The following is a 19,418-nucleotide window of genomic DNA, read 5'->3' as shown; positions in this document are numbered from 1 at the left end:
GCTTTATCATTTTTGTGGTTGATTTTGAGTTTATTGCTTTTTAAACAGAAATTTCACCCAAAAGCCAACCTGACTTAGCCTTTTTTTTTTTATCTTTTTGTAGTTTTTGTCAATAGAAGTCCCTTTCATTTGTGGAGTAATGAGCCGTTTAATCCAAGATGAAGTCTTGGATAAGTCTTCATAACAGTGTTCCCTCAGGTCTGGATAAAACTGTTACAAATTGCATTAAATTAAAGTTTACATGTGGACATACTTTTCTCCCAAAGAATGAACATCAGCTTGCCTCTCGTCAGTGTCAAACAGCAATTATTTTCACTGCCACCACAGATAAAGCATTGATATATTTTTACATGTGAGACCTAGGGGTCAGTGAGCTTAAAAAACATTTCTAAGAAGTACAGTTTGTAAATTTTTGTGAGTTTTTTGTGTTTAGGTATCTCCTAATATACTAATAGTCTTGGATATTTTTCACTCATCACATTTAAATGATTGTAGTGTCACTTTTTGAGCTTTAAGTGGTCCTAAATGGCGAGATTCATGATCTGAGGCTTCCTTCACTATTTGTATTGTGTATTTTTACAGCCATTCTTTGACTTCGGGGCTCTATCTAAGGACACTTTTAGTGCACTCAACCTTTAAATTACAGCTTTTGCTTAGCAAGTCTTATCATTTCTAACTTATAACATGAGGGTTTTGTGTGCATCATGGTATGGGAGTTTGTCTGAGGTCACTGTTGGAGTTTTCAGAGACCTTGACCCAGATTGTGTTCTGTTCACATGCTCACACGACAGGGTTAACAAGCAGGTCACTCTGCTGCACATATCATTTCAGTGAAAAGATGGTGTTTGTGTATAAAATGAGCATATTTTAATGCAAGAGTTCATGTGTGACATCCTGATGTCTGCTAAAGGGGTGTAGTTGTAGCTTTCTTACATATATGTAGTGTGTAACCTATTAATTCTCTGAAAGGGGGTTGTGTCTGCTTAAATGTAAACCTGATCTTTGAATGTTGTCTGATCTTTTGGACAAAAAAAGACAAAAATAGTGTGGTGGAGGTGCTTGAACACTTTTACCGACCAACAAACACATCAACAGCATGAGCGTGTGGGCGCCTGCTTCCGTACATGCTCTGTATTCCTACGTGTGTTTATAGGAGGGGTGTTTTCTTTTTTTCTTTGTAAGTGGCGAGGCATGAGGGATGATCAGACCCTGATGTAGGAGTACCCCCTCAGAGGGGCCCCAGCTCCAGCATCAAGGGTTATGTAAGTTTTCATCTGCCAACCCTCCTGCTTGCCACTGCTTCACATTCACATTGTTATTGAGCGGAGAGGAGCACACAGAGTGGTCAGCTAGTTGTCAGTGAGTCAGTCAGCCACTGAGGCAGTCGATTAAAGCACAGGGAAGTAAAAATAAGGCTGAGAGGAGGATAAGTAACCCTCCTTACCTTTTTGTAAGTTTTCTCCCGATTGAAAGAGAAGGCGACTTTGAGAGTGTGACAGGGAGGCAGAGGAGACCAGCTCTTCTCTTTTCTCAATAACTATGCTGCTCCTGGACGAATCGGAGTCATTCACAGGTAGGTGACAATGTTACCTTGATCCTTAGCAGACTTGTTGAAGGAAGGACCTCTAACCTCAAGGAAATTGTGTAGACGGTTCGTGGGCAATGTAAATATAAAGGAGGGTGCGTAAGTTTGGAAAGCAGGTTATACTTTTAGAACAGAAAGAGATCTGTGCTTCTCTGCTGCAGTGTTCTCTCCTTGCTGCATCGTGTTTGCAGAAAAGCAAAATGAATGGAAGCCAGAGAGTAGGTGAATGGAAGAAAAAAAGAGAGGTTAAAAGATACAATGACCAGAAATGGGGACAGTTTAACACTTAGACGTGTGGAGAAGGTGCAGCAGTAACTGACTGATGCCTGTTAAGTTACTTAACGTTGTTGTGTAACACTGGATTCATGCATGCTCTATCTTTCTGCTCTTCTGGTGTCTCTGTCTGGTGTTATCACATTCTTGACATTTTCTGTCACTTTCATCCATCTCTGCTATATTTGTCTGATTCTTCACTTTTTTCGTCCTCCTTCCTTCTTTTTGCCGGTCTTTCCCGGTCTCCCACTCGTGCCTGCTGCCTCTCTCTCGTGTTGTTGTCTCAGTCCTGCCCTGCCATTGGCTGCTCGTATTGTTACCTAAACCAGTGTCCGGGCCTGATTGGTGGATACAGGCAGGATTAGGCCATGCTGGAAATATGAGCATGTGGAGGCAGGAAAACATATGGTTCAGAGCAGTGAGGGGGGTAAACGCATGAGGCAACAGGCGAGCGCCTCACAGCAGGAGTTTGAGTGAATTCATGTAAAATATAGGAAGTGAGTTTTCTAATCAATTATGGACTTAATTTCTTCATAAATTCAGCCAACAAGGGCTATAGCTCATCAAACTGAAATAAGTTTAGCATTCTTCTTTAGGGGCTGCACAGTGGTGTGGTGGTTTGCACCACTTAGGAGTGAGTGAGTGTGTGTGGTTGCTTGTCTCTGTGTGGCCCTGTGATGGACTGGCGACCTGTCCAGTGTGTACCCGCTGGGATAGGCTCCAGCCCCCCCGCAACCCGACCGATGGATTAAGCGGGTATCAAAAATGGATGGACTCGTCTTTAGAAATACATTTTAAAAAATATTTTAATAGAGGCATAATTAAACTAAAGTTAGTATTTTGTAGCTTTTTTACAAAGAAAACCAGCACTCACTGATGCACAGTTATCTAATTCATTGTGGATGGGGACGGACAGATTTCAGCCACAAATCAAGACAACAAGCGTGACAGTATAAAAGAAGAATTAAAGCACCATTTGGCAAAGAGAGCACGTGATTACCTAAGTGGATCCATCTGTTGGAGTAAGGCACAGAAAGCCCAATGTACAGCCTTTAGGACAGGCAGCAAAGAAACATGAATGTGTAAAAACAAATCCTGTAAAACATTCTTATACAATATAGAAAAAAATAGATTAAGACAAAGACGTGAAGGATCCTGGAAAAAAACTGAAAATAAACATGTTTTCCATTTTGGGTGGATCCTCTTAAATATTCATGTGTTTTCTTTTCCGATACGTGTCTTAATTCCAGAGGGTTTTTCTATTTTATCCCAGCTGTTGCCTTGATTTGCACTGATGACTGGTTATATGTAGATATCTTTTGATGTGCATTTTCTTAAAGGAAAGAGTGACATTAGTTTTGTGTTGGCATTCTCCCAAACCCTGAAAAGTAATTTGGGAAAACAAACTCAGAAGTCTGTAGATATGGGCCTTCGATCAGTGAAACACATGTTCAGGTGGTTGTATCTATATTGTGGTTGAATCTTCCAGATCTGTTTTGCACAGATATGGAAGTAAACAATCTTCGGTTAAAGGTATAAGTATAGTTTAAAATCCTATCTGCCTGAATGCAGAGACATGGCGATTAATCATAAGAGACTGTCCTGACAATCAACAGCATGTAATGTGGCTGTATCGGACATCTGAGAAAGAGAGATGGTTAAAAAAGCTGTTCGATTATTTTTTCTGGGCTCTTGAGACACATATTTTGATCATTTAAGGATTTAGTCATTAAAATCTTCTCTTTTCTTGCTTTTAGTCTCACTCTGGATGCACTATGCTCTGATGTGTTGTGGCTTTGAGTTAGTAAATCCTGTGCAGAGAAATGACTAATGTAATAAAGACTAAAGAACACGCTGTTCTTTCTCCAATCCATTGTGTAGAGTATTTGTGTGTTTGTACATCTTCCTGTGAGCACAGTTTTACCTCTGCAGTATAATGAGAGGAAGAAGCTGGTTATACTGATCTTTTTTTTTTTTTTTTTTTTGCCATACTGCTCTGCAAATTCTATTCAGTTGTAACTGGCCCCTGCACAGTGGGCAGAAATGACTTGTCCCGTTCAAGCCAGTGCTGAGGTCTGGACAAAGTGCCAGGATCACCAGAAGTCTGGCAGGTTTTGTAACACCACAGCAGAAAGGATGAAGTCTGTGCCAAGCGGGTCGCATGGCTCTCATTTCCACCTCTTTAATTTCCACCACTTTGTTACACCCTGGTGTTATTTATACTGTATTTTAGCTTTTTTTTTTTGTCAGATAATAAGCGGCTTTCTTTTTCTCCCTAAGTGTCAGTTTTTGTCGTTTTTCAAGTTCCACTTTCTTCATTTCATGTCTCAGCTGCACATGATCATTCACTTTGTCCCCCCTCAACTCTTTGGTGGGTCATTTTTCCTCCATTTGTTTGTGTCTCACTTATGTGGAAATCAATCTACTATCTGTCATACTGAAGAGCAACGTAAGTGCATCTTTCATCCCTCGAGTCGCTCAAAGTCCAAAAAACCAGCAAGCTTGTAAAATCTGAAGAGCTGTTTCTGTTTGAAATGTTGTTCTGAGATCACTTCAGTGGTTTGATATTTGATATATTATGCAATCAGCTGCATTTCATGTATGTCAAAAAGTGTTCCTGAATTAATATTTAAAATGAATCAAGGGTGCAGCTGTTACATCAAGACCTTCTGGTGTGCAACAGCTGAAATAGCAATTCATGATCAGCTATGAGTTGACTTGGAAGGTTGCACAGATATGGAATGAAAGTAGTGCTTTAAAAACTCTAAGTAAAACTCTAACTAAGTAACTCTATTTTTACTTATTTCTCCAAATCAAAGCATGTGCATGCACCTAATGCACATTCATTTACATGGTAACATAGTAGCTAGTTTGAGACACAAACCGCCATGCAAGCATGTTGTTTAAACGCATAAGGGTCTTTTGAGCTTATTATGACCTTATTAAGACTGAGTTTAATTATTGATCAGGTAGGCTTTGTTCTAAAGAAGCACTGTAATCTCAGCACAATTTTTTTTTTCTTTAGTTGTTTCCAGCATTCAAAGCGTTTGGACAGAGGACTAAAATTATTACAATTTTATTCTTTATACCATCCTGTTTATCTACTTAAAAAGTGACTTATGCTTTGATCACCAAATGTTGCGCAGCAATTAGACTGTTCGCATTCAGATTGCTCTTTTAGAAAATTAATCGTCATTGTGTCTTGCTGTAAATGTTCAGAGCATGACTTTACACTTAAGGCTGGCTCTAATTAGACATATTTTATGCAGCACAAAACTCCAGCTATGTGAGGACAGTTTTGAGTTTATCAGCCACCATCTGTGGCTCTCGAAATCTTTCAGCAACCTTCAGTAGTTTTCTGTGTATCACAGCTGTCACAGTTTACAGCAGCTGCATTTCTATAAGCTACTGAATCATCAATGGCATCAATGGTTATGATTCAGTTAACTCAGTTGAGTGTGAAATAATTGTTTTTTTGTTTTTTCTCTGCTAAATGTGTAGTTGCAAGCTGCTGACCAGCCCAATGAAAATCAGACAGCAATCTTAACATCCAACATGACTTCTGATTTAATTATTTAATACCTTATAGCTTTTTATTTGACTCATTTTAGGTCATGATGCAGTTACGGCAGCTGTATGCCAGGGCCTGTGTATATTGTGATGCATTATGACATCATTTTAAGGGTCAAAGTGATTTGTTTTTGAGTAGATTAGATTATCAGTGGGTGTTCAGAGGCTGAAGGTACATTTGGAGGCGAATATTTCGTCACTGACCAGCGCACTGACGATGGGTTACAGCATCTGGTGTGAGTCCGCTCTGCCTCTCTCATCCTCTCTCCCTCCTCTTCCTCCCGCTCAGCAGTGGTGACACACTGGCCTACAAACAGCCTCTTCTACCTCGCCTCACCCCTCTGGTGATCTGTGTTATCCTATTGTCTCTCTGCCTTCTTTCTCTTTACATTTTTTTGTCATGTTTGTCTCATGCCACCGCAGCATTTCTGTGATGCAGCTGCCAGCAGGAGGCTTTCATAACTCACCTGCCTCGCTCTAATAAAGCAGCCTCAATAGCTAATTCAGGGCAGTCTGTTATGTAAGAGAGTTGTGTGTCATCACTCTGTGTGCGCGTATGAGTTGTTTGTTTGGTCATATTTCGAAATTGGATAGTATTTTTGTCATTGTCATTATCATTCTCGAGGTAAGTAAATAACCCTGTTGCATCTTAGTCAGTCGTATGGAAGCTACTTTATCAAGAAAAAATATTTTCCAAGTGTTCAAAAGAAACATCTGACTAAAGTTCAACCTCTAGAAAGAAAAAAAACTGTTATCTTTACATCTTAATAGGACTTCTATGAGCATTGTTTAACTATTATCTTTGAAATCTCCTATTTCTGACTCTCAATATGCTAATGTAACAGGAACTTGATAAAGACCTACTCTCATTCAGTCATAGACATTTTCATGCATAGATGCTAAAGGTTTGATTATTTGGAGCGTCCATAATCCAAAACTAAGTGGAAATGTCAAACACAAGAAATATAATTTTTTTTAAATCGGTGAACAAATAATCATTGTTATATAACATCGTTCATAAATCCGTGGAAAAAAAAGGTTAAACTTTTGACCCCTGACTGTTGCACATGGACTATGACTGTTTCGTAAATTGTTTAAACTTCCAGTCCGTCTTCTTCTCCATCAAACCAATTGATTTATTGACCTGTTTATTTGTCACTTGTTGTTTATCTTCCAATTTATCTCCTCATCATCCTGACACAACTGACATTCTTCCTGTCGCTGAAATGTGGAAAACAGTCGTAAAAAAGTACGAGAACAGCTTCGCAAACAGCCGAAGCTGGGTGGAAAGTCCTGCCACAGACAGAATGTGCTTGTTTGAGACAGTGTGTGTAAATGTCCTGAAAACCTTGCAGTATTCGTCTGAGTCTGCCAGCTCATAAAAGTGTGCTCTGCATGTCTGTGACGTGGTCCATCTTTGAGTGTACGTTTGCAGGACGTGAGGTTCATGTGAACACACTGGTTGTGTAACAGCCAGAGGCAGCAGTTACATAAGCGTCCCTACTTGTACGACCAGCCTCAGCGGCGGTGGCCTTGCTGTTAGGAGGCAGCTCTCTGCTTGAGTGAGACAGAGACCTTGTGGGCATGTGTTAATGAGGAGGCTAATCGACTCGTGGTAAAGCAGGTTGGTTTATTGTGTGCTGCTGCAGTGGAAGCTCCTTCAGGATGAAATGAACAGGAGTTTTTTAACTATGCCTGTCTGAACTCTTATCACTACCTACTGACCTTGTTAACACATTCAACCTCAACCTATCTCCCCCTTTATCATGTTGACCCCTGATTTTGACATTTCACAGTTTTAACAGTGAGCTCCAGGTTACTGTCAGATAAAATCAGGCTACCTCTGATCTGATATCTGTGCGAGTTTTTCTGTCACAGTTTAGTTTGCAGAGTGGTTTTGTGTCCAGGAAAGTGACGGTACATAGGTTTCTTCTGGATCATTTGTTTGGCTGTCATTTTGACCTAATTGACCTAATTTTAAAGACGGTGGTTCTCGACCAACCACGAGTTATCTACAAAGGTGTGAGAAATCTAGACATTACCCAATCCTGATCAGAAAGAGAGTGTTTGCAAAAAGATACTAAATAAAGCTTAGACTAAAATGAAAATAATTACCGTAATTTATTGGTTTAAGTGGGGTTTTATAAGTCCTTTAACATTGCTTAGTTTTTTAAAAAAGTGCTTCACAAAGTGTTTCTCATTGTATACTCATACAGTGCTTCTTACATTTGCACTCTGCATATGTATGGCTTTTCTTCTCTAAAGTCACACAACGCTCAACATATTATGGGTAGAATGGAGTTGTACATCTTGTCCAAGAACACTTCAACACATCCATCCAGTTGTAGAATAACCACTCCCAACACCTGAGTCACAGCCGTCCTTAAGGCGAATAACACAAGTTGGAGTATTGATTGATATTTGCTGTGTCTGCCTTGTATTTGCTGGTAGTTAACAACCATAAACTGTTTTAAAAAAGGTGGACATTGCTTCTGTTTTGAGGCCGTGTTTTATATGATCGGATGTTATGAGCAATCAATAGATATGATAGAGAACAGTGGAAACTCTACATGTACTCACACGGTAGTGACTTGTCCTCCACAAGGTCGCTCTGTCCAAAGGGTACCTGTCGTCTACTCTAAATGGAAGCATAATTAATAAAACAAACATGCTGTATTGAAGAAGCGTAATAAACTTAAAAATTTGTAAAACTAGTGAAAAACAAGTGATAGAGACCTCAGAATCTGTGAAACTCTCACTGGGAATATTATATCTTTGGATTCTGTCTAAATTCTGATTCTGAATGTCTTTGTGTGGTCATTATGCACCAATGACACCTGAAGTTATAACTGGAAGAGCAGGAATAGAGAGTTAATGTGGAAAGGAGGGAAGAAGAAAAGGGACAAACGGGAGTGGCAGGTGAATAGAGGAGAAATGAAAATACAGCAGGAAGATTAGAATTCAGAAAGCTTCAGCTAGCTAGTTGAGTAGGAGGAGAAGGATGAAGAGAAGAAGGTGTCAGCCAGAAGGGTCTGAGACTGTTTTAAAAAGATGTAGAGCAACCAAAAATTAGGACTGACTGACATTTTTGAATCTCCGACACACTCATAAGTGTGAACACAATCATTTACTTAACCACGCCACATGAAAGAAAAAAAAGAAAAAATACAAACACAGATTAAAGACACGAGATTAAACAAAGAAAAAAAATTTACGATTAAAATCTGTAAATGAAAATATGAAGCCCATTCCAATAAAACTGAACTCAGTGAATAATGTATCCTCCCAATTCCCGTCCAAGTTATGGATAAGTGTCCAAAACCTGCATAAAGGTTGCACTTCAGTGTTTTTAAGAGACCCAAAGTAGAGGTGGTTGTATTCAGCTGTTGTTGGTAGAAAGTGTAGAAAAACCTATCATAGCGCAGCTCAGGAAGCTGTTATTGGAATACTTAAGAGATTGTTACTCGTGTTTTGAGCTTGAGAGCAAGACATTTATCAAGCTGTACTCTTCGTTCTTTTAACGAGACTGACAAACTTGTGGGATTGGTGCTGATTTCACACACACACACACACACACACACACAGTGCCATCACATGGTTGCAGTGTTATATTTGTCAGCACAGTTTGAAGGGGTACATAAACACATATATAGATGGGGTTATGTAACTTTGTGGTTGCAGAAGATGTTTTCCCCACTGTAACCCCACTTGAAGATATGCACGCACCCGAGCACATACGCTGATCCGCACAACGACACACAAACCATAATTTTGTTGCAACTGATCTTGCATTCTTTGTGCCATTTATCTCTCTGGTGCATCTTGTGTTGTTTCTGTGAGAGGCACCAAGCCTTTCACTTGCAGGGAATGTCCAAATGAACAAATGAATGGTTTGGAAAACTTGCTGCAGGTGCTGTTCACTCTATGAGTTAGTGGATCCTGATGAGCCAGTGTTTCATGAAGGCACTCTGTTACACACTGTTCTTCGTTTTAGGTCAAGCTTTCTCCTGTTTTCAGACTTTCCCTCAGCTCATGTTGCTTAGAGACTGTTGCAATTGTTTTGTTTTCTCCTGCAGCTGGAATGTCACTTGCAGTACAATATTAGCTTGATTTGGTCACCTAGCAGCAGTCAGTCCTCCAGTTTAAAGTTTCCCCTGGAGATCATACCTCTTAATGAGGTGGGCAGGTCTCCGACGCTGAATTTAGAAATGAATTTAAAGCAACATGCTGATACAGTTGCACTGTGTGCAGCTGCCTCTTTGCTAGTAAGCCACGGGTTGTTGTCCACACTCAAACAAGTCTTCAAGTTTTAATAGATACAAGGAATTATTCAAGCGAATCATTAGGTAATAAATCAACCAAGTGAAGGATCAATACAGAAGTCTGCAGTCCTAAGGAGTCGTAAGTCCCATCAGAGGGTTCAGATTCTTCAGATTTTTTTATTCAAAAGATAAAGTGTGAAAATGTAAGTTTTAATTTAGCAGCTGAAACCTTTTCCATCCAAGAAAGTCTTCATGTGTATATTTTGTCTGATTAAGATAGTTAAACATGACATTTGGTAATGGTAAGGCCATCAAAAATATGTAAATATATATATTATATAAGCGTTATTGATAAGCGGCAGTTGTGTTTGGACTGCAGCCATCACACAGGGATGCGAGGAACAGAAACTTTTAACAATTTGGCAGGAGCAGCTGACTAACTGCAAGTTAACGAGTGACAAATTGAGTATGTTCATTTGTCTTGATTGCAATGTGTGCATCTGGCTTCATACCTCTGATGACACTCATCTGACCAGGTATTTTGACTGGAGTACTGCCAATCTTCTGTTGCTGTGTTTTTAGCACGCTCTTAAAATGTTTGTGCATATTTATTTTGCATGATTCAAAAGAGGTTTTCAGTTTCCTGGCTTCTCAGTGGGGAGCGTTGAGCGATTTGTCTTATTTTGTTTACTTGTGCCAGTGTATTGTATAACCTGTCAAGTCAGAATGTGGAAAAATTCTCCCAAAGGTCCTTGCAAGTACTTGCAAGTCTGGTGTGCAGGAATCTGTAGATCTTCTCGTATTTGTGTGAAACTCATAAGTCACAACTGCTAAATGTATCCATTTTATCTTATATTCCCAGCTCCGTGCTCCTCTTGACATCTCCAGTTGAGTTTATTCCTGCAAGCACCTGGAGAGACAACACATTAAAGTTATAGCGGCAGGATGAAAAGTTATAAAAGATGGATAAACATTTGGTAGATATGTGTTGTGGTAGAGGTTATTAACTGGAAACAGAAATTGTTCCTCCTTCACTATATTGTTGTACGTTTTGCCTTTAGTTTTATTTGTTGAGATAAGTTTGCATTAAGTCATTTTAAAATGAAAATAGGGCTCTCCTAATTGTGTGAGGTTTATTTGATTTAAGGGTGAACAAATATGTGAAACATTTTGACAAAAACATCTCAGACCATTGGGTATGGACACAAGGTGTGTTTAACAAAAAAAAGGGCACATTTCGTAACAGATTTAATAAAGGTGCTCTATTTCTCTTTGTGACTTCTCTGAATCCTGGACTCGTTGTTGTTTTGACCCGAACAGACGAAACTGACCCGCTTACCAGAATCACCGTCTAAGTGTGCACGAGTGCGTGTGTGTGTGTGTGTGTGAGGGTGTGAGTGAGTTAGTGTGTTGTCCACCTCCTCTCACTCTGAAGTGCATCTCTTTCCCTTTGAATGATGACCTTACTTTCATCTCTCCCGTCTTTTATCCTTTGCTTTTACTGCCCCCTTAGTCTCGTCCTGTGTGTGTGTGTGTGTGTGTGGGGGGTGATGCTGAGGCTCTGCTTTTCAGGAACTGTTGTGTGAGGTAGAGTTGGAGAAATGGAAAATGGAATAGACAGGCTGCTTTCTTATGATATTATTTGATAACATTGATTAGGCTTGTGTTCATGAAAGATGTTGCATTTATTTTTTCCATTTCATTTCTTCAGTGTGAAAAGTTTTGTAGCTCGCTATTGGAAAAAAAAATCCTTTGTCGCAATTGTGTCTCTATCTGCGAGAGCCAAACAAAAGGTGTCGCAATGTTTCACAACTGATGGAGACACAGTCAGTTTCATGAAAATCATTTAATTTGAAACAACTTTAAAGTAAAAGTGCAGAGAAATTTTAACATCTCAGGTGCCTGGAGATTTGATAAAGTATGTGAACACCCCCAAGTTGGTTAGTTGTGTTTGTGCTCCTTTTTGTTTTTAGCAAAAAACATCGATTCAGTTCAATCTTCTGACTACTTAAGAAAACTATGATCATGTATTTGTTGGTGCAAGTCAGATCATGTTTGACAATAATTTTTTTTTAATGAAAATGTGTTATTTTATTCTGAATAATTGCCCCTATTAAAGTGTGTTTTTTACTTTAAATCTGTTCAATTCTACAAACATGCTAATGGTTCTTCTGTGTGGTTAGCTCAATGCTAACAGTATGTTGGCACATCACTTTGTGTTTTTAGTTGGTTCATCAGTATGGAGGAGCAGCAGGACTACTGTTAGCTATGTCTGGATTTAGAAACTTCTCATCAGTCTAGAAGAGTTACTCTGGCCACCAGGTGGAGAAAACAAATTTTAGCTGCCTTGAGATACTGTTTTTCTAAACTCTACGTCCACAAGTGAGAGCAGGGGCGTAGACTGATAGCGCAGTCATCAAATCACTACAGAAGCTGTACCACATTTACGGTCCATCACATCACTTCTTTTCTTCTCACTTCTAAACATGACCTCGAAACTCTCGCCCTGAGGTCTAATCAACAGCCTTTCAAATTGGGACTGAATAAAAATCACTGTTACAATTCATCACATGGGGTCTATATGGGAACGTATGTTTGAAGAAAATCTCCCTGCTTGTGGGTATAGTTGATAAGAATTTTTTTTGGTTTATGGTTGACATTGGTCTGCGTAGATACTACATGCAGAGTTATCAGGTTTTGGCCTTTTTGGAATTCTGGATACATGAACAAAATATGGATCTTGTAGTTGTGGAGACATTTTGACCTCTTGATGGCACAAAGAGGAAGTTTAAGGGATAAGAAAAATCATAGGGCAAATTTTTGCAGAGTGGGACCAGCATACACTGCCATTATGAAGTCACACCACAAGTGAAGTTAGAAATTCTTCTCAAATGTCAGACGTGTTGGAAACTGCATGCAACGTGAATGCTGTCGTGCATTTTTTTTATTTAAGCAGTATAATTAGATTCCTTTTTTAATCGTATTTGACCCAGGTCACATCAATTTTTTATGTTATTCCTGGTACAGACTGAACATTTAATTTTTATTATCATAATTGAAATACCAGAACCGGAGGACAGTGCAGCCATATTTGATTTGTTTTAATTTTTTTACTCTTTTTCTCTCTCTAATTTGATTATAGCAATTGTTGAAAATTAATTCAGTTAAAACACCACCTGAGACACATGCAGTCAGCAAACACACACAAACAGTTGGGGATGAGCTGGTGTCTTCGCAGTCAGATCAAGGAGCTTGTTGCCACAATGGTGGACTGATGGGGTGTTTTATGTAAGTTATTTTTCAGTTCACACTGAGCTCATCACCAGCCTTCATACCTCATTATGTGAAGGACATGTGTCTGTGTGCGCACACATGCACAAATGTGCACGTTTTCATGCCAGGTGTCACACAGTGGGCATGTCTTGTATGTCATTTTTTTATGTGTTTGTGTCGAAATTGATAATGTAAGTGTTGGCAGTGTGGGCAGATTTTTGATTGGACTGGTCCACACATTGTGTATGTGTGCGTGAGTGTCTTTTAGATAGTTGTGTATTGAATAATAGTCTTATATGAGCACTTGTCCTCTGGAATATATGTGTGTGTGTGTCAGTGTTTGTGTCCTGTCTTGTGTTTCATAAGCTGTCCATATTTATGATCCAGCTCTTACATAAGCCTCAGATCTGGTTCAGTGTGTTTCTGGCAGAGCAACTAAGAGCAACTAAGGAGGAGGAGAGAAGAAGAAAGGTGAAAGTGAAATACAAGCAGATCGAGGGTACAAGAAGCAAACAGAGAATGAAGTATACAAAAAAACAAAACAAGGCACAGACACGGCTGTTGAATTAAAGGGCGTTTTGATACACTTCAGCTTAATGCTAATTTTAAAAACGTGAAAAGAAATCTTCACAGATGCACAGAACAACAGCTCAAAAAGTCGAAAACGGGTGTTGCATGCCACCTGATCACAGACAAATATGTTAACCTGCCCAAAACCTAAGAGGGATCAAATCGAGTACACGAGATCACCTCCTCATTTAGATTTGTCTTTACACGTTTACTGATAGCTGATAAGTGTGAAACGTCAAGTGTAATTATTTCTGAAAGCAGAAGGGAGGTGGCACTACACAGTCAAATGAGCCATTTTAATTAATCTTATGACACAATTACACAGCCTTAATGAAAGTGGGTGTCCTTGGTGTAGCTGTTCCTAATATACGTGCTGATTTTTATTAATCGGTACCAGTGAAAGAAACACTGTTTCGTTTCCATTTCCCCTGAGTCATCAAGTATTATAAAACACCCTGTTGTGCAAGCCTTTCAGTTACTGCAACTTTGCAGACACTGGATTATTCCAGAATAGACTTTGGTGTTTTTCTTCATTAACAGACATGAGATTTATCACTCAGAACATCATATAATGATACAGGGTCTCTGCATCAGTTTGGCATCAGTTGAGAACATTAAACTTCACCAGCAGTGAAGTCAAAAGTCAAATCATTACATTTGAATACGTCTGGGAATAAATTCAAAGTACTTGAATGTTGTTTATGCTGTGTGCTGAAGTTTTTCAGTTGTTTATTTTTTAAGCATTTTAAGCATTGTTTTCTGTGCGTCCTTCTTTTCTCTGGTTCTCTTGCTTATTTCATATTGCAACAGGCCTTGCCATTATTAGCTTAAAGCACACTGTAGTCGATTTATAGTAGATAGTTCGTCATGATTTGAAATATAACATGAATATAGAAGCTTTCATTTAAGCTTTCCCGCTTTGAAGTTTGATTGCAATATTATGACTTTTTGGAGTGTGTTAATGGGATTTTGAATGGTGGATGATAACAATCTAAACTCGTGCACCATACCCCGTGGATACGATTCACTTTTTTGTTACACTTAAATGACCTTTACCCATCCTGCTCTTGTCTTCTTCTCACAGACCAGTCCCACAGTGCCCCCTTCAGCTCCGAGAATGAGGCTCAGGGCGGCAACCCGGCTGTGTGGCACTGCACCCCTCCCCCATCTACCTCACCCTCGGCTGAGACGCCAGCCCACCCACCCCCCTCGCAGTCAGTGTCCAGACCCCAGTCCAGGCCGGCAAGCCAAAGCCACACCTCTTCCCCTGCCCTGACGGGAACCAAGAAGAAGAACTCCAAACCTGCTCACATGAGACGAAACATCAGGTACTCAACTGAGCACCTTCACGCCAACTTGAGACGTGGTCTCAAATGGACACCTGCTTGTTTTTTCAGAAGGGAACCTTAAAAAATAGCAACAGAATCCGTAACAGTTAACCCACTGAAAGCTTACAATGCTCAACTGAAAATATCACGTAAATTTTCATCAGAAAGATTTACTTCTAAAGATATTACTCATCTGAGGTGTCAAGGAATAGAAGATGTGTTTTGTAATAGTATATATGTCTTGTATGTCACTTTTGTCAGTGACTTATGGAAGAGAGCAGCAACAAATGTAACTTTCAAATTTCAAGTTTGTATTTCAATTTCGGAGTTTGTAAAAAGTCTTGACTGCTTCTTAAACAGCAGCCAGTCAACCTTGAGATTAAAGAGATTTTGACACAAACTCCTCAGTATGTTGCAGCCAAAAGGCAGAGTTAACCAACATTCACTCTGCTTATTCAACACTTATGGTATATTCAATAACAGGCTGTGTTGGCTGCATGATATGGTTTATCATATCAGTAGGGTATATTTTATCCCTCCTTCTTCGTTTTCCTCATCTTCAGAGTTTTATCCCACTTTGAAGAACTACAGCACAGGCCAATTACAGATTAAGTCTGTCACTGATTATACATATGCTGAGTCTACAGCTTTATTCCCCGAGGCTGCAGGCAAACATCCTAAAGCCTCACCCCAAGAATGCCGTTACTTTTGTAGCAGCCACTTTAGGACCAATTTGAAGTATGTGTTCAGTTTTAAATTCTCTGCCTTTACTTCCCCTGTTGATTAGATATATGTAGTCATTTTTATAATCAAGAAACGTTTGAGTTCTTTGTGTTGAGTTTCTATTGCAACCACCAAGCATTTACATTTTCCCAGAATTTTAGCCATCTGTTGTTGAATATTTAATCATTCAGTTGTCAGACTCATTTAGTGCAATATATATAAAAGAAACCAAACTTCTTTGATCAAAGCTTGCTTTCTCCACTGGGGGCAAAAACAACCTAACAGAAACCCTGCATACCCATAACGGCTAATACTATAATAAAGACTTATAGCAAAATTAGCATTTACCCGAAATTATGCCTCTGTATGCCAGCCTAATATGTAGGTCTTCCCTCTGCTGTTTTGGTTGCGATTCCATTAGCTTAGCTGCCATCTGTTTTGTATATTTTGCAGCTTACTTTGTCTGCAATTTGGTGCTGGCAGGGCAACCACAGGGGGGTTTTATTAGCCTTACAGTAAAGGGCTTTCAGTAATCAAAACAAGTAAGAGCACTGTGACTGAGCTAAATTTTAAATGTATCTTTAAACCAAAATAATGAGCCCTGCAAATGCAAAAGAAAGACCAAAAAATGGGTGATAATTCTCTGAAGGATTATGGTTGAGTCACATATTTCATAATTTACTTCTCGCTTGGTTCCATTTTGATGTTTAATAAATACAGATTTAGGTTGTTTTAAAGAAATCAATGCTTGGTCTTATAATGAAAGCACCCTGTGTGTGTTTTTCTAAAATGCGATTCATCAAAATAAGAGCAAACCTACAAAAGAAGCCATGTGTTCACAGTTAATCTGCTTACTGTTGTTTGTAGACATTTACAGCGATGTTTAAACCAAAGATATCTTTCTCTGCGTCTGAATAGGAAGTTACTGAGGGAACATCAGTTGGATGCAGTGACCAAAGCCGCACAGCAGGGGGAGCTTGAGAGAAGGCGACGTCTGGAGGAGCAAAGAAAGCAGGAGTTTCCTGTACCACTGCTGCCTGAATACACAACCGGTAAGAGGGTGTGCATGAACACAAAGATCCAGCCAACATCATCCACTACCCTAACATCCATAGAGCCAGTAACCAACAGTAACCAGTATTATTTGTTCTTATTATTCATTTATCTGCTGAATGATTCCTGTTCCACTCTTCAGGTGATATTACACAGCATGTGCCGTCATCCTCGGCATCAGTGTCATCGCAGAAAGAGGTGAAGTCGGCCAGACAGGATGTCATCTGTTTGGACTCCAACAGCACGGGCATCAGCGAGGATGACAGCAAGACTAACATACCCACCTCTGCAGCTACAGAGCCCACACACAAAACAGGTGACATAAGCTCACACGCTCACTCACTCATCAAAGAGGCACTGATTAAAAGTGGCAACATGGTTCGGATCAGCGTTGCTTCAGAATTACTTGCGGTCTATGTCTGGGAAAAAAAATAATTCTTCCAAATTCTTTCTTTTATTTTATTACTCAAGAGTCATTAACTTGAGAAACAATTGGCATTTGATCCTAAAATCCTTGAGCAGGTCTTTTTCTGCGCTCAGAGGAATATTTCAAAGATGAAAACCACAAAAATGCCTCAACAAAACTAGGTTATCATTGCAGTTTTAGTTAACAAAAATAAAAATGTTAACACAAATGTGGATGAGCAATAACATTAAATACATATAGAGAGAAGAAAAGAAAAGAGAAAGATTCAAGAGATCGAATTAAGCACAACCTCCATTTTATGTCTCCCAGCTGTATTAACAAGCTATGAACTGGTGATTGATGGCAGAATCATTAACGACTGTTGCTAAATTGTGCCTCAGACAGGTCAGGTCTCCAGCCCAGATTGCTCATTGACCTTTGATTGTATAAGTAGCCTAATAGGCCGTTGAGGCCGGATAACTGTGAGAGGCTGTGAAAGCGGATACTGGCACACTTGTGAGGTAAATCTTGTATTTTATATAATTTAGTTACACCTTAAATAAGCCACCGACTAATTCTTAAGTTGCTTGCAAATATTAGAGGAACATGTAAAAAGTCTTTATTTTAAAAGTCTTTATTTTCGCTAAAGTTCTGGGCATCATGGTTAAAATAAAATAAACGGTGAAAAAAATTCAAGAAGTCATTCAGTGTTGGATTTAGTAGAATCATGTTTTCTAGTTCTGTTAATAATTTCAGTTTTGGTACTTTTTATTATCCAGTGACTTGGCAGTTCATTCAGTCTTATAAAAGAGCTAGTATTAGTACTAGTACTCCAACTCGCATGACATTCAGATATTTCTAAACATGACAACAGCATCCACTGCCATGATGAGAACACTCCACAAGTGTAATTACATTTTTTTCACAGCTGTCTGACCTGTTGTAAGAATTGCAAGCAAAGAAAAAAAACCTCAAACTATGTATTAGATGAGGTCTGATTATCTTTTCCCCTCTGGCTCTTTTTAACAAAAACATTTTCAGTATTTAATGTTTACCTCAAAGATTCTGTTTCTGGTAGTACAAAGTCACTACTTTATACTTTATGACAGGTAACTGATCAGTTCAGGTGCCTTACTTTTACGTGTCTCGTCCCCCAACGTGGGCTCCAACACCTCCGTCTTAGACTGCAGCTGGCGGCAGTAAAGTCTTATTCTGCTCTGCAGCCACAGTCAGTTTGGCTGTGATAAATGAAAGGGTGCTCCCAACAGCAGCAGAGCTCACAGTGGAGCTCCTGGAGAGCAGAGAAAGGACTACTATCTCCTGCTGCTGAGCAAGACGTGGAGTTGCCATTCATCCAAAAGACAAGAGACTCACATAAGTGGTAGGTCAATGACCACCACCACAGTGACCTGGCCACCTGCTGGCCTGTGAGGAAAAAGAGACGAGATGGGATGGGACAATGTAGTTAACAGCAACTTTTGGAAAAAAAACAAACTATGAGTTAAAACTATGCCACGCTATCTCATTGAATAGATTAGTGCAACTAATTATAAATTAATGAAGGATACTTTTCCAAGTCCACACAAGTTAAAGCGTAATGTAAGAAGTATCTTGACATCTTTACATAAGGCTCATCGACTGTAAAAATGATTTGCTTTCCTTGTGCATAGTTAAGTGTAATAAAACCAGCTTTTCCAGAACTGGTACATTTATCTCACATGGCATAGCACGCTCACTTCTTTTATTCAAGCATGAAGCTTTTATGTAAAGACAGTGAGGCCTTTCCAAGATGTTATTGACAACCCATCAGATTGTTAGGTGTACTGGGAGCATTAGTGAGCATGGACATTGCAGAATTATACAATTAAAAAACAACATTTTACTAACAAACAACAGAGCCACCTTGTGCAACTGCACTTTTTTTATATTTTCAAGACTAAGGTTAACCTGCCGCTGGATTAAATCTAATAGGGTGCGTGTGTTTTCTGTCTCTAGCTAATAGTTGGACTTTAAGTATACATGTTTTTCATGGTGGAGACCTCACATCTCAAAACCATGAGTGTGTCAGTGATTAAGCAAAGCAGCTTTAGCCGTATAACAACTGTGGGTTTATTAAATTACACACCCTGTTTCAAACTGATACCTGACCCCAGGTGTCTGGAAAGTTGTGTCAAAAGACTGCTGTTTTTTTTGTTTTTTTTATCATCTCAAATGTCCAGGGAATGTCCCCTTTGTTTTTCTTTCACTTCAAAGTCGCAGCAGATTAGTGGGCTGATATTGATGTTAAATCTTATCTTGGGAGGAGACACGAAGATCACTTGATACTTCCCATAAAAAGCTAATTCTTTCCAGAGTTAACAGACTACATAGCTTTT

General features: G+C 39.3%; 1 protein-coding gene across 2 annotated transcripts in view; it reads left to right on the top strand.

The window, feature by feature from the left end:
• Positions 1-19,418, top strand: part of LOC140272440 (helicase ARIP4-like) — a 69,917-nt gene that overhangs the window by 35,759 nt on the left and 14,740 nt on the right. The window contains exons 1-4 of one of the 2 annotated variants that reach the window (XM_072367893.1): positions 1,286-1,573; positions 14,618-14,861; positions 16,503-16,636; positions 16,780-16,953. In XM_072367893.1, coding sequence (XP_072223994.1) covers positions 1,540-1,573; positions 14,618-14,861; positions 16,503-16,636; positions 16,780-16,953 — 586 coding nt within the window. In that variant the 5' untranslated portion in view covers positions 1,286-1,539. Of the gene's footprint in view, positions 1-1,285; positions 1,574-14,617; positions 14,862-16,502; positions 16,637-16,779; positions 16,954-19,418 lie in introns of those variants that run through there. The other variant, XM_072367892.1, reaches the window with a different exon arrangement.

Source organism: Leuresthes tenuis, unplaced genomic scaffold, assembly GCF_036924035.1.
Source record: "Leuresthes tenuis unplaced genomic scaffold, fLeuTen1.0.hap1 SCAF_16, whole genome shotgun sequence".
NCBI lineage: Eukaryota > Metazoa > Chordata > Actinopteri > Atheriniformes > Atherinopsidae > Leuresthes > Leuresthes tenuis.
Note: the sequence above shows the minus strand (reverse complement) of the source record. Positions and strands in the feature narration are given on the sequence as shown.